The following is a 14,768-nucleotide window of genomic DNA, read 5'->3' on the forward strand; positions in this document are numbered from 1 at the left end:
AGATAACAGAGACATGGAGAAGAATAGTTCTGGGTGTTTTGTACTTGCTGCGTTTCAGGTGCTTATGTGTCTTTCTCGTGGAGACGTCAGGACACAGAGAAGAGATTTCAGTGAGAGACATAAATTTGGGAGTTTTCAATATATGGATGGCATTTAATTTAAAGTCATGGACATAGATGAGATTATCTAGAAAGAGAATGTGGGAGAGAGAAGAGGGCCCAGTACCATGTCCTGAAGAACTCCAACATAGAGAGTTTGAGTAGAAGAAGCTCATGCAGTGGAGACAGAGATGGAGCTGCCAGAGGGGTCATAGAAAACCAATAGAAGTGTTGATAAAGACTCCAGGATGGACAGTATTTAGAGAAAGTGGTGACTATGTCAATTACTAATCTTAGAAAAGTGGATTTGGTAGCAGAGGTCATTAGTGACCTTGAGAAGAGCAGTTTCAGTTGAATGGATTGAGGAAAGAATGGAATGGAAATGAGTCAGTTGTGTAGATGTGTGCTTCTCACATCTTAAGAGGTATATCAATCACCTGGAAATCTTGTCAAAATGTAAATTCTATTTTAGGGCCCAAGATGTCCTGTCCTTTCCTTTTCCTTTTCATTTTCCTTTTCCTTTCTCCTTTCCTGTTGTCTGCAGAGATCCTGCATTTTCTAATGAGCTCCCAGATAATGCCAATGCTACTGGTCCATGGAGCAATGGAGCACACTTTGAGTAGCAAAGGTATAGATTAGTGGTTCTCAAACTGTAATATGTATCAGACTAATGTGGAGGGCTTGATAAAATACAGATTATTAGACCTAGTTCAAAGTTTCTCATTCCGTAACTCTGGAGTGGTACCTGAGAATTTTCATTTCCTATAAACTCCCAGGTGAAACTGATGCTGCTGATCTGGGAACCTCTGGTGTAGGTGATTTTTTTGGAGAATTTTAACTGTGATGGAGAACTGTCAAGGGAAGTCTTTTGTTTGTTGGTTGAAGGTGGCAAACAAGTAGAGTGCCTTTCTGCTGATGAGAATGGTCCAGTAGATAGGGAGACACTGATGATGCAAGGGAGAAGAGGAATGAAGAAGGGAAATCCTTGAGAAGATGAGGGGGGTGGCTCCAAAGCATATATTGTGGTCTTGAATTTTGATAAGAAAGGGCATATTCTTAGTTATAGCAAGAGGGAAGCTGGAGACGATGGGTTTATAGATTTGAGGATAAGCAAATGGAGCTCCCCTCTTGATGGTTTCTGTTTTCTCAGTGAAGATAAGGGCAACTCTTGAGGGAAGAAGGTGAGTTGGAGATTTGAGAGAGAACATGTCAAATGATCATTTTCGAGTAGGAAAATGAACTTACTAGAAGAAAATGGCTTTACTGAGAGCCTCTTTGAGATTAAGGTCAGAAACTAAGAATGAAAATCTGATTCTACAGTCTTTTTTGTTCAACCTCAGTTAGTTCCTTGGATTCAGTCATGGAGAATTAAGTGGTTAGACTTTATCCAGGTGAGTACATGATAGAGAGAGAGAGAGGGGAGAGGGGAGAGGGGAGAGGGGAGAGAGAGAGAGAGAGAGAGAGAGAAGACAGAGAGAGAGAGAGAGAGAGAGAGAGAGAGAGAGAGAGAAGTGATTATAATATGGAACAGGAAGGGAAATGAAGACAGAAGAGGGCTGAAGGATAGAAACAAGCAATGACGAGGTTAACAAATTGTTGTATTCAGGGTACAAGTAAACTAGAAGTAACTAGGTTTGTGATGAAAAGCAAATGCTGCTGGCATTCAAAATTTTGTAGGTGGGGCAGTTTTTGGTAGGAATAAAGGTCTAGAGTGTGACTGTGAAGACGACTGGGTGTGGTGGAGTTTCCTAGAGAGATCAGGAAACAGGATGTTGGGTGTGCCATTCACCTGGATGTTGAAGTTGCCAAGAGTGATGACAGAAGTTGGGAGTGTAGAGAGATCTTCTGGATAGACACTAACTTTTCAATGAATGATGGAAAATTTCAGGTCAGTGGATACCAGCAGCAGAGAGGGATAGGTTTATCAGGGTTGTGAGCAGGAGGTATTTTATAGAACAAATGGAAAGTAATGGTCCTGAAGTGGTAATGGCTGCCAAGGAAGACTCCTACCCACCTGCTAGCCAGGAGGTATCTGGGCTATTAGAGAATGCTTTCTAATGGCAGGGCTATAAGAGAGGCAGTGTCTTCTAGAAATGGCCTAGTTTCACAGAGATGGAGGGAAGGTTCAGAAAAGAGGTTGCAGATTTATAGGAGTTTATCACAACTTGGGATTTGAAGATTGAGGGCATGGCATAAAAGTTTGGGAGTGAAAGGAAGAGAACTGGAGTAGGTACAGAGTTGTAAAAGCAAGTTTGGCAGGCAGAGAGTTTGGTGATAGTAGATGACCAGAAAGTCTTAAATACATATTAGAGACCGAGACAAACTGGAGGATGAGGCATAATGGAACTGGCCCAGACAATTTGTTATTACTGTTATATATTTTTTTGAGACAGAGTTTCACTCTTGTTGCCAGGCTAGTGCAATGGCGCAATCTCAGCTCACTGCAACCTCTGCCTCTTGGGATCAAGCGATTTTCTTGCCTCAGCCTCCCGAGTAGCTGGGATTACAGGCACCCACCACTGCGCCTGGTTAATTTTGTATTTTTAGTAGAAACGGGATTTTACCATGTTGGTCAGACTGGTCTCGAACTCCTGACCTTGTGATCCACCCGCCTCGGCCTCCCAAGGTGCTGGGATTACAGGCGTGAGCCACCGTGCCCGGCGATGATTTCTAAAAATAATTAAAATACACATCTCATTTTTGCTGTAGATGTCCTCCATGATCTAGCCACTGCCTGCATCTCTTATATCATCCCTTCCCACTCTCCCCTTGCACCCTGTGCTCCACCCACACAGCCCTTCTGTCTTTCTGTCACTCACTCCAGCATGCCATAGTTTTCCTACCTCTGTTTCTTTTTTCATTTGTTTGCACTTGCTCTTCTGAGAGATAGCAGAGTCAAGTGGTCAGTAGCATAAGCTCTGGATCCAGACTCCCTGCTCTGCCACTTTTAAGCTTTGTGAGCATAATCAAGGTACTTAACCTCTCTGTGCTTCAGTTGCTTATTTGTAAGTCGGGGAATGATAATAGTATTTTTTCACAGGGGATTCGGGGAATTACAAAAGCTGAATTGAGACAAATTAATGTAAAGGGCTTAGAATAATTTCTTGTATGTGTGGGTAAAGACTCAATAAACATTAATATTATTATTTCTTCTGCTTGAAGCTCTTTTTCTTATATATTTATATAGGGAATTTAATAATTACATTGTTTCCTTCTCAGGTCAGATGTGATTACTCAGCCATCCTAGCTAAAGTGGCATAACTCCCTGGCTCTCTGTCACTCTTTATCCCATTACCCTTTTATTTAGTCATAGTATTTTCATCACTATTTGAAATTATTTTATTATTCTCTTTTGCTCTTCCTCCATTCCCTGAAGGTGCCAAGTACTTTGTAGGTGCTCCAGAAATATTTGTGGCAATTTATTGTCCTGAAAACACGGTTTCCTGGGCCTTGACTCTAATCAGGCAGCATATGTGGCAAGGTGACGACAGTGAGGCCTAGGCAGGGAAGACAGAATTCAACTCTGTTTATTAATCTGTTGGCTCATCTAGATCAGGGCAGCTGCCAGTTTTTGTAAATTTTATTAGAACACAGCCACACCCATTTTTAAACTTATTTTCTGGCTGCTTTCCTCCTACAAGCAGAGTTGAGTAGTTGTGACAGAGGTCTTAGGGTTTGCAAAGTTGAAAATATTACTATCTGGCCCTTCAAAGAAAAAAATTTGCTGGCTCCTGATCTAGATACATAGAAAAGACAAGGAGAAAACACCAAAATAATAACAAGCTTTATTTGGATGGTGGGATAATAGGTCATTTTGCTTTTTATCTTTATGCTTTTTTTTTGTATTTTGTTATAGACCCTTTAATTTGGAAATAGCCGTATAAATACCCCAAAATGGTGTTTAGAACGCTTTTTTAATGGTGGGTTTTTTTCCCTTTTTTCTCCTTAGTGCTGCTTTTGACACAAAAACAGGGTTACGTGTGGCAGTGAAGAAGCTCTCCAGACCATTTCAGTCCATCATTCATGCCAAAAGAACCTACAGAGAACTGCGGTTACTTAAACATATGAAACATGAAAATGTAAGTTAATTCATTCAAGGAAGAATAAATTTTGATCTTGAATAGGCTGGGGAAAATGTTTTAATTACTGCAGATGGAAATGCATTGGAGTGCATCCAATGTTGGTCCCTGCTTCTTGTCCTGGGGTGTTAGTGGTCACTTGGTTATGTCAGGTCAAAGACTTGGAATGAAAGTGATGCATCTTCCTGGAGTTCTAGTTTTACTCAAAGGTTTTTAGAGGGGAAGGAACTCTTTAAAATTTTAAAATAGGCCGGGCGCGGTGGCTCATGCCTGTAATCCCAGCACTTTGGGAGGCCGAGGCGGGCGGATCACAAGGTCAGGAGATCGAGACCATCCTGGCTAACACGGTGAAACCCCGTCTCTACTAAAAAAGACAAAAAAAAACTAGCCAGGCGAGGTGGCGGGCGCCTGTAGTCCCAGCTACTCGGGAGGCTGAGGCAGGAGAATGGCGTGAACCCGGGAGGCGGAGCTTGCAGTGAGCTGAGATCTGGCCACTGTACTCCAGCTTGGGCGACAGAGCGAGACTCCATCTCAAAAAAAAAAAAAAAAAATTTTTTTTAAATAAAAGGATATATTATGAAATATAACACAAAATTCACGAGAACTTTTAAGAGAAAATATTAAAAGGTTGTGTATTCTTTGTCTGGTTTTCCTAAGGTTATATTATGAGAATGTGGGAGTCTGTGGCTATCAAAACACAAAATAGCCACAGACTCCCGTATTCTCATAATATAGCCTTAATATTTTTAAGTGGAAAAATCTGAGGAAGAGTGCCTTAGGCTCACTGAAAGACCTATCAAAGAGGGCTATTATTTTATATGTTAATAATTTTTCTTTCTTTCCAGATTCAGTTATTTTAATAAATATGTCAGAGGCATTGTTTAAGTTAAATATAACTTTTTATTTTTTACCAATTTGGTAATTCGAGGACATTGCTATTCTGCCAAGATGCTTACAAATTCCAATACGGTAAATAAGTGGATATAATCGGAATATTAACTGAAAGTAAAAAGACAGTTGACTGAAGACATTTTACTGAACTTCAAAATCAAGTTATGAATTTCTGTGACTGCTGTATAAAGGGTACTGTGAAGTTTCTAGCATCGTGGAAGCAATGGCCATAGAGATTTCAAAGTCCTTTGGCTGTACTGCTTGTTACTGTGTAGAAGAAAATTCAAAATCTGTGAATTTATTATTTGACTATTTAGATTGTTTTAGTAATTTAACTTCTTCATAGCGAGAAAAAAGTCACAAATAAGTGATTCTTCATTAGCATACGCTTGTTTCATTAGTGCAAATTTCTTCTAAATTGAGAACATTAAGACTTAAATTTGTAATTGGATTATGGATGCTCATTATAATCACAGCTGCTTTTTATTTTCACATTTTATTTTGATTGTATAGTATTGAGGAAATCCTATTTCTACAGACAACTTCTATTCCTGAATATAATTTTACATAAGTAGCTGTGTGCAAACCTGAGTTTTAAGAATGTTCAGTGTGGAGCTGCAGCCTTCCTAATCAGTGACATGTTTACAGGAAGTTGAGATATGCGGAAAAAGCTGGCAGCAGAAACTTTATTCCTAGGTCTGCATAAAATCAAGGTGGCCTGGCAGCTTTAAGGGATGTGTTTGCATTTGATTTTTAACACACTTGAGTGTGTATGCTGTTTTTCATTACACATTATTATATGTGACAGAAATAGTGTCACAGCTTTGCAAGTATAAAGGATATTTTGAAAATTAAATGCAAGCCAAACATTTATGGAACCCCAGAGCACCTTTGGGAGCCCCTAGGATCCTATTGATGTGGCTATGCTAATTTAAGAACATCTAGTTTAAGAGAATATCAGTGCTACACTTGATTGTTTTGCTTTTCTTCCTAAATATGTTAAGCCAGTGTTTAGGGATCATGGTATTAGAAAAATAGGATTTTAATTTCCATACATTGTTTTATAAGTGTCTTGCTTACTAGCGGTAGATGGTCACCTAGATATCAGTGATTTGTTATTTAAACAAAATAAGACACATGGCTGAATGTCTCATAGTTCTGTATTCCATTGGCAAATGTTTGGAGCCAAAAGACTCAATGTAGAAAATTCCTACATTTTAGCCTATTTTAAAACATTTGTTAGGTGCTTACAATGTGAAAGTAATTTTACCCAATAAAGAACCAAAACTTCCAGTAAGTTTATTTGAGGGTTTTCAGAGAAATTTGTCTCGTTTGCCTTCCTCTTCTTTTTTAAAAAATTACTGTTTTGGGTCACCATCCAATTTTTATAGCGGCCAAACCTCCTACAGGCAGCAGCAACAGGAGCTTAAAACTTGTGAACATTTTAAGTGTTGGTAACAAATACAATTTTCAGGTGCCAGAGGGCACATGTGATCTTTTACACAAAAAATGCCTCTGACCCACAATCGGTAGTTCATCTTGAGTTGTCTCTTCTGTTAGTGATCATGAATAATAAATAAACATTTATTGGGTGAGTGACTGAAGCTAGGGGATGTCCTCTGTGACTGTGAGAGTTTCTCTCTGAACAAAGTTAGTTGGACCATTCCTGATTGAACTTCTGATCTTGATCTCATTAACACCTGTTCTAAGGAAAGATTAAAGGGAGGCAGCCTGCCAGCTGCATCGTTTTGCTGTCTGGGCAGACACTGCAGAAATGGCCCACATACGGTTCTAGAGATCTGTACATTTTAGAATTTAAAAATGATCAAAGAAATTCTTTTGTAAATTTTATTTGGGAACCTTAGATTTAACCTTACCATTGTAGACCAAGAGATTGTTTTGATGTGCTGTTGTTAAATATGCTAAATATGGTCTTTGGATACTGAGTTTTAAAGTATTTTTTTTGGATGTGTGCTAATTTGATAAAAAATATGACTTATATTTGCCAGGCTTTGGACCATGATGGGATAATCATTAAAGATATTTGCTGCTTATTTGTATTATAAATGTCTTTTCTAAAAATTTTATTCCTGGATTACTTTGAGGTGACTGAAGTCATGTAACAGCAGAAGGAGTTAAGGAAATAGACTAAAATATGACTTGATTTAGAAGGAAATTTCCATTTAAGAAATGAGAAATGGCCGGGTGCAGTGGCTCATGCCTGTAATCCTGGCACTTTGGGAGGCGAAGGTGGGTGGATTGCTTGAACCCAGAAGTTTGAGACCAGCCTGGGCAACATGGCAAAACCCAGTCTCTATTATTATATTTAAAAAAAAAAAAAAGAAATGAGAAATGAATAGATTCCTAAAATATTTTCCAGATCTGTTTTAATGCTGAGAATTTTTTGTTTTACAGTATTTTCCTTATGATTAATATAATATCTTTCATAAATATGATTTAATGGAGGGAGGGGACTATTTTGTGAAAACCCATCAAAAATATTAAGTACTTTGATTTACACATGAGTAGTTTTAATCTCAAAATTGTTATTTTGGTGTGCTTATGTTAAATACATTAAATATTATAAATATTGCCCTTTTAGAAATTAAAATTTGCTAAGGTATTTACTAGTTGGCTTTTCTCTGTTTTTTTTCAGGTTACTTTGTTTTCTTCTTGCAGTCATGCTTTTAATCATTTGAATAGTTGAGCTTTATGTCTCAAATTCTGTTAATGGAAGTAACTGCTTCAGATAGTTTGCTTAGGTATATTGTATTTTGTAATTCTCTATTCAGCTGTGTGGGCTGTGGTCACCACTTATTTTTATGATCCACAGTGGGTCAGTCCTTTGTCCTAGCCACCGTCAGATACATTATCTGCTCAGTCTTGCTGTCAGGACTGTGAAAATAAGCAATGATGTCCTCGTGTTTTTCATATGAGGAAAATGGGACTCAAAAGAAGATACCAAATGTATTTGCCAATTATTATTTACATAACAGCCATTCATTTTAGCTCCTGCTGAATGCCAGGCTCCGTTCCAAGTGCCAAGGTTTTTGGAATGAAGAAATTATAAGCTCTTGGATCCAAGAAATCACAGACTGATACTGGGGTTCAAACTTATAGCTGTTTGGTTCCAAAACGTCTGTTATGTTTTCAGTTTGAAATTGGAGTTTTTATTTGAAAATAGTTTTGACTTTTTTTTTGTCTTTGAGGTAACTCTTGCTGTGTAAATCAGATCTCTAATGATTTAATTTCCATAGGATGATGATTTTCACAATCACAATGGAAACAATGTAAAACAATGTAAATAGTTGTAAACTTTTCTATTATATTGAGGAGATGGGCATCTCAAATAACAAGAATCTTTGATTAGAAAATATTGGAACAGGTGAATAAAGTTAGCTTCTGGACCTCAGTTACCTTAAGTAGAAGTGGGTGTAAGGGAGAATGATTAAAAGACCAGAGGTCTTAAGCCAGGAGTGTACCAAACTCAAGGGAAACAATTATGGTTTAGGTGGAAAAGGTAAAAGAAAATGGATTTGACTTAAATTTAAAGCACTATTATGAATGAGGTCACAGGTACTCTATTGGTGGGGGCATGTAAGTTGGCCTTACCTCTATGGAGGACAATTTGGCAATATTAAGATCCTTAAATATATTGGTGTCCTTTGATTCTGTAATTCTGTTTCTTGAAATTTATTTCCTGGAAGAAAATATGAGATGTGCAAAATACATATATTTTTCTTGCAGTATTCCTTAAATGTCTGAAGATAGGAAATTGGTTAAGTTATGGTATACACAAATGATAGATATGCTGTATACAAATGTTTAAATATTAAGTAAAAAGGCAGGATATAAAACTGTGCATGGTATAACCCCAATTTAATTTATGTACATCAGAAAATCAAAGGAAATATATCTCAAAATGTTAATGATAGTTATAATGGGTGGTACAATTATGGGTAATTTTGATTTTCTTGTATACTATTGTCTGGGTAGAGATCTGAAAGTGACTCTATTTCCTTTGGAACAATTTTCAAGGACTTGAAACCTATTCTTAAATTCCAAGTATGTGTCCCACCACCTCCTTTTCAGGTTCAGACTGTAAAACTGAAGTTGCTTTTAAAAAGTCTGATATTTGGAGTCAGGCATATTGGTGCACTCGGGAGGCTGAGGCAGAAGAATCCCTTATACCTGGGAGGCAGAGGTTGCAGTGGGCTGAGATTGTGCCATGTACTCCAGCCTGGGCAACAGGAGCAAAACTGTATCTCAAAAAAAAAAAAAAAAAAAAAAGCCTGATGTTTGGATGAGTGGAGTAACATCCTAATTAGAAGATCTTTTTCATGATAATGTTTTGAGTGTTAACATATCTTACTTCTAGAGCTTTGTGTTAAAGTTGGCAGGTTAGAACAGTGTGCTAGTGAGGCCACAGTCTTGCTTCATATCCAGATACGCTCAAATATGGCTGGGCGTATTACGAATGAATTATAATATTTCTTATTTGTCTTGTCAATGCCTAACTGTGTAGAAACGAATGGCCTGGGGTTTTTTTTTTTTTTTTTTTTTTTTTGAGACGGAGTCTTGCTCTGTCGCCCGGGCTGGAGTGCAGTGGCCGGTTCTCAGCTCACTGCAAGCTCCGCCTCCCGGGTTTACGCCATTCTCCTGCCTCAGCCTCCCAGTAGCTGGGACTACAGGCGCCCGCCACCTCGCCCGGCTAGTTTTTTGTCTTTTTTAGTAGAGACGGGGTTTCACCGTGTTAGCCAGGATGGTCTCGATCTCCTGACCTCGTGATCCGCCCGTCTCGGCCTCCCAAAGTGCTGGGATTACAGGCTTGAGCCACCGCGCCCGGCCATGGCCTGGGTTTTAAGGAAAATAAATGGGAGGTGGGGGATGGAGGTGCTGTATGTGGATGAATTCATGATCAGAAAAACTTTTCAAAGACCTTGGGTGATTGAGTATTAAGTAGCTCTTTGCTTTATTCCTGTGTAAAGATAGACTTTTTTTTTTCATTTTTAAATTGTCTGATTTAAATACCCGATACATTAAGACTTTGTGAGAATAATACCAAGAATATACTGAGAATATTTTGAGGCTATAAATATGTCAGTTTTGAAGGCTGTACAGTTAAGATGGAAATTTTTCGTGGAATACATTTTTTAAAAACAATATTATGGTAACAACCATGGACATGTGACCTTTTTTTCCTGTTGGATTAATTCATTAGACCATTAGTACATACGTAACGCAGGTACCCTAAATCTTTTTGCCTTCTGGTAAACTACTGACTACATATGATTAAATTCTAAAGAGATGAAGATTTTTAATGGTAAAGTGGGTTAATATGAGAATTGATGTTAACAAATAGAAAACAAAAGCATAATTTGGGTAGAAAATTAGTTGGAGTTACTAAGGGTGTGACGTGATGTTATGGAACTGAGGTAGCTGGTTTTGAATTAGTTCCTATTAAAATGATTGAGTCCTGGCTGGCCATGGTGGCTCACTGCTGTAATCCCAGCACTTTGGGATGCTGAAGTGGGAGGATCACTTGAGGCCAAAAGTTCCAGACCAGCCTGGGCAATCTAGTGAGACACATCTGTACAAAAAAAGAAAAATTAGCTAGGCATGGTGGTGGCATGTGCTTATAGTCCCAGCTACTTGGGAAGCTGAGACAGGAGGATTACTTGAGCTACCATGAACTGTGGTGGTGTCACTGTACTTTAGCTTGCATGTCAAGAGTGAGATCTTGACTCTTTTTTTTTTTTTTTTTTTTGAGACGGAGTCTCGCTTTGTCACCCGGGGTGGAGTGCAGTGACACAATCTCAGCTCACTGCAACCTCTGCCTCCCAGGTTTAAGCAGTTCTCCTGCCTCAGCCTCCTGAGTAGCTGGGATTACAGACGCCCACCACCATGCTTGGCTAATGTTTGTATTTTTAGTAGAGACAGGGTTTCACCATGTTGGCCGGACTGGTCTTGAACTCCTGACTTCAGGTGATTCACCCGCCTCAGCCTCCCAAAGTGCTGGGATTACAGGCGTGAGCCACTGCTCCCGGCCTAGACCCTGACTCTTAAAAAAAAAAAAAAAAAAGAAAAGAAGATTAATACCTGATGGGTACTATACTGAGTTTAATATTTATTTACTGTTTAATTTTTATATTTTCTTACAGGTTATTGGTCTGTTGGACGTTTTTACACCTGCAAGGTCTCTGGAGGAATTCAATGATGTGTGAGTAAATCTTTTGCATTTGCCTTCCTGGTCTACAGAATGAAGACTAGTAGCCCATTTCTATTCCTGAACCATTTAGCAACATACAGACTTCAAAAAATTATTCCTGTCATGCAACTCTTTTTGGGTGTAGGGGTGGATACCAGAAGATATATGTTATGGGTGGGGTGTGTTAGTATTTGCATCATTTCAGGCACATTGTACCCCATTGAAGAGTCAGTCTTGAATTCTTAACAAAAGTTCCATGGGGAAAGGAGTAGAGAGTTTTGACTATGGATTTTTTCTTTTCAAAGTGTTTATCCCAGGTTTAGTTTTTGTTGTTGTTGTTGTTTTAAAAGACACGGGGTCTTGTGATATTGCCCAGGCTGAACTCAAGCTCCTGGGCTGTAATGTCTGTAATGTTCCTCCCACCTCAGCCTCCTGAGGAGCTGGGACTGCAGGCACATGCTACCATGCCTGGCTGGTCCCAGCTTTTTAAATGCTCTTCAAGAAATGTAATGGAGCCCCAGTCATATAAACTCCCTCCTCTTTTATCGCCCATGCATGTGGGAGGTGATACTAGAACTACATACTGATCCTTGAAGTATTAGATTGCTACACTGGGATAAGGGGCAGACTCTATATGTTGAGGAAGGCTTCTCCCAGCTTTGTAACCACCTCTGTTGTTTTAACCTGGGATCCCCCTAGAAAGCGGAGCCTGGGATTCTCAGGAACCAGTAGTGGGGGCTAGGGAAAACGAAACAGGGAAGGAGAGAAAGCTTCTATGAGGATATGTTGATATGGTCACCACTATGGACAACTGGGCTGAAAACTGCCAAGATCTATGAAGCTATACATAATGCGCCTCAGATAGGGATCATTAATCCACTGGCTCCTGACCCCATTGGCAGGGGTTGCCACATGTGTCATTAGTGCCTTCACATGTCCAGGTTGCACATTGGTGAGCATAAGACAGATTCCAGCAACTGTTCCCATGTATGTGTGAGCTCTCTACTATAATAGCTTTTCTAGTATCTGAGTTGACACAGCTCTCCCTGCCCCCAGTTCACAGATACACTATACCATAAAAGAGAAAAAAACCTTAAACGCAGTTATACTTTTGGTCCCATTGAAATTTTGGCATTCCTAAATGGAAAGGGTTACTGTTATGAAAGCCAAAATAGAATTGAAGATCATGACTTCTCCCCCTTAACCTCCATTCCCTCATTGATTCCGGTGCTGAACCTAACCAGTTTCTCTTCACCCTTATCCTGGTTTCAGTTTCTCCCATTCTTATCCTGGACTGATCGCAAACACCATTTACTCCTTTCCCACAGAACTCAAAGGGGATTTGTTTGAACTTGTATGTTCTGTCTAAGGAAAGGGAGAAAGAAATAAAGAAGATGAAATGGAAAGGGAAGGAGGAAAGGTGACAAAAACATTTCTCCACCATTTGAATTTAGTTGGAACAGTGTATGGCTGAGAGTGGAAGTTGAGAGAGGAGAATTTGGTCTACCTACAAGATCTCCTTGGCCACATTAACCTTGATCCTGCTAATGAAAATTTAAGAAACAAAGGAAAAAAATAACCAATAACTAAGAAAAAGTGTTCTTCTCGCAGCCTTGCTTGGTACAAGAATATGGAGGCTTCCAGAGATTACTGGATGTTGCCCAAGGGCATGTATATTACAGTTTGTTGAGCCCGACTGCTGTAGTTGGAAAAGGGAATGTTGCAGAATGATGGTTTTTTAAAAAATAGTTTCGCTAAATGTGGAAGAAATACTGAAGTAATGTGTTAGTGAATTACTTTGGAAAACATCTGAGTTAGATCTGAGCTGTTAGATCTCAAAATTTTAGGTCCACTAAGGATGGATTTATATAACAAAGGAAATGATGATTTGCTGACTTGTGCAAAGTGCAAAATGCTGTACTTTGGCCTAATTGGACAGTCTGGAACTGTATTGAGAACGTATTTTTCCTATGTGAAAAGAGCTTAATTAAAACCAGTGTCTTTTTAAAAGGTTAAGTGTTACTGATAGTTTTGCCTTTGTTTGGATCCTTTATCCGTATAAGGACCCAGCAACTACAAGTCTACCTTTGAACTAAAGTTTCATTCATTCATTCATTCATTCATTCATTCATTCAACCATTCATTCATTTATTAATTCATTCAACAAATACTATGGCTGATGAGCAGGAATCTGTTTTTTCTACTTAACTCTAGCTGGATTCTGTTCTTTATAAACAATAACTGAGTTTACCTCTTGGAAGCAAATCTCATTACTACTTGTTGAATACCTACTACTGAGTGCAGAACACTGAGCAGAGTGTTGGCACAGGCTCAGAATAATCAGAAACAGTCACCCTTCCTTTTGATGAAAGTGTCTGGTTGCAGGAAACAAATTCAAAGCAGTTTTGTATCCAAGCTACCAATTGGCTATGTGACCTTGGACAAGTCACTTTACCACTGTAGGCCCGGTCATTTCCCTGTAAAATGATGAGAATTGAGGTCGTTGACCTCTGAGGTGTTTCAAATTACAGAAAGTCTCTGAAAATAGAATGAACTTGTTTGCCCTTAGAAAAATATTCCATTGTTTACTTTTTTTGTGATGTTCATATCACGGAAAAAATCACTGTAGTTCAGGACAATAGTTATTTCAGTGTTTTCTTTTTTTTTGAGACAGGGTCTTGCCCTGTTGTCACCCGGGTTGGAGTGCAGTGGCGAGATCTCGACTCACTGCCACCTCTGCCTCCCAGACTCATGCAATCCTCCCATCTCAGTCCCCCAAGTAGCTGGGACTATAGGCGTTGGCCACCATGTCCAGCTAATTTTGTATTTTGGTAGAGATGGGGTTTCGCTATGTTGCCTAGGCTGGTCTCGAACTCCTGAGCTCAGGTGATTGCCCTCTTAGGCCACTGAAAGTGCTGGGATTCCAGACATGAGCCACCACTCCCGGCCGTTTCAGTATTTTCTAAAGTTATTTGGGGTCACACAAATAACATAAATGAGGTTCAGTGTTACACAATTGGGAGTGGTGGGGTCTGTGGCAAAATACATCTGCACCTCCTAAAAGTATTCAAATTCACATTCAAACAAAACAAGTAAACAAAAACCTACACTTCTGGCCAAACCAGACATAATTTAGGCTAGAGTGGTTCTACAAGCTGCCTGTTTAGAGCAGGCTATAATTTGAACACAAATTTTTAAATGCTAATGAGCAAAATCTCTAATTACTTTCAGATTTACAGTTGATTTTTTTCTTTTCTTTCCTTTTCTTTTTTTTTTTTTGAGGCAGTCTCTCTCTGTCACCCAGGCTGGAGTGCAGTGGCACAATCTTAGCTCGCTGCAACCTCTGCCTCCCAGGTTCAAGTGATTCTCCTACCTCAGCCTCACAAGTAGCTGGGATTACAGGTACACACCACCACGCCTAGCTAATTTTTGTATTTTTAGTAGAGATGAGATTTCACCGTAATGGCCAGACTGGTCATGAACTCTTGACCT

At 39.2% G+C, this 14,768-nt stretch overlaps 1 protein-coding gene across 5 annotated transcripts in view; it reads left to right on the top strand.

The window, feature by feature from the left end:
- MAPK14 (mitogen-activated protein kinase 14) overlaps nt 1-14,768 on the top strand; it is an 84,783-nt gene that overhangs the window by 20,230 nt on the left and 49,785 nt on the right. For all 5 annotated transcript variants that reach the window (XM_017870083.1, XM_017870084.1, XM_017870085.1 and 2 more), the window contains 2 exons: nt 4,048-4,177; nt 11,230-11,288. In XM_017870083.1, the coding sequence (XP_017725572.1) occupies nt 4,048-4,177; nt 11,230-11,288 (189 nt within the window). The remainder of the gene's footprint in view (nt 1-4,047; nt 4,178-11,229; nt 11,289-14,768) is intronic.

This window comes from Rhinopithecus bieti, unplaced genomic scaffold, assembly GCF_001698545.2.
Source record: "Rhinopithecus bieti isolate Rb0 unplaced genomic scaffold, ASM169854v2 scaffold_4553, whole genome shotgun sequence".
NCBI lineage: Eukaryota > Metazoa > Chordata > Mammalia > Primates > Cercopithecidae > Rhinopithecus > Rhinopithecus bieti.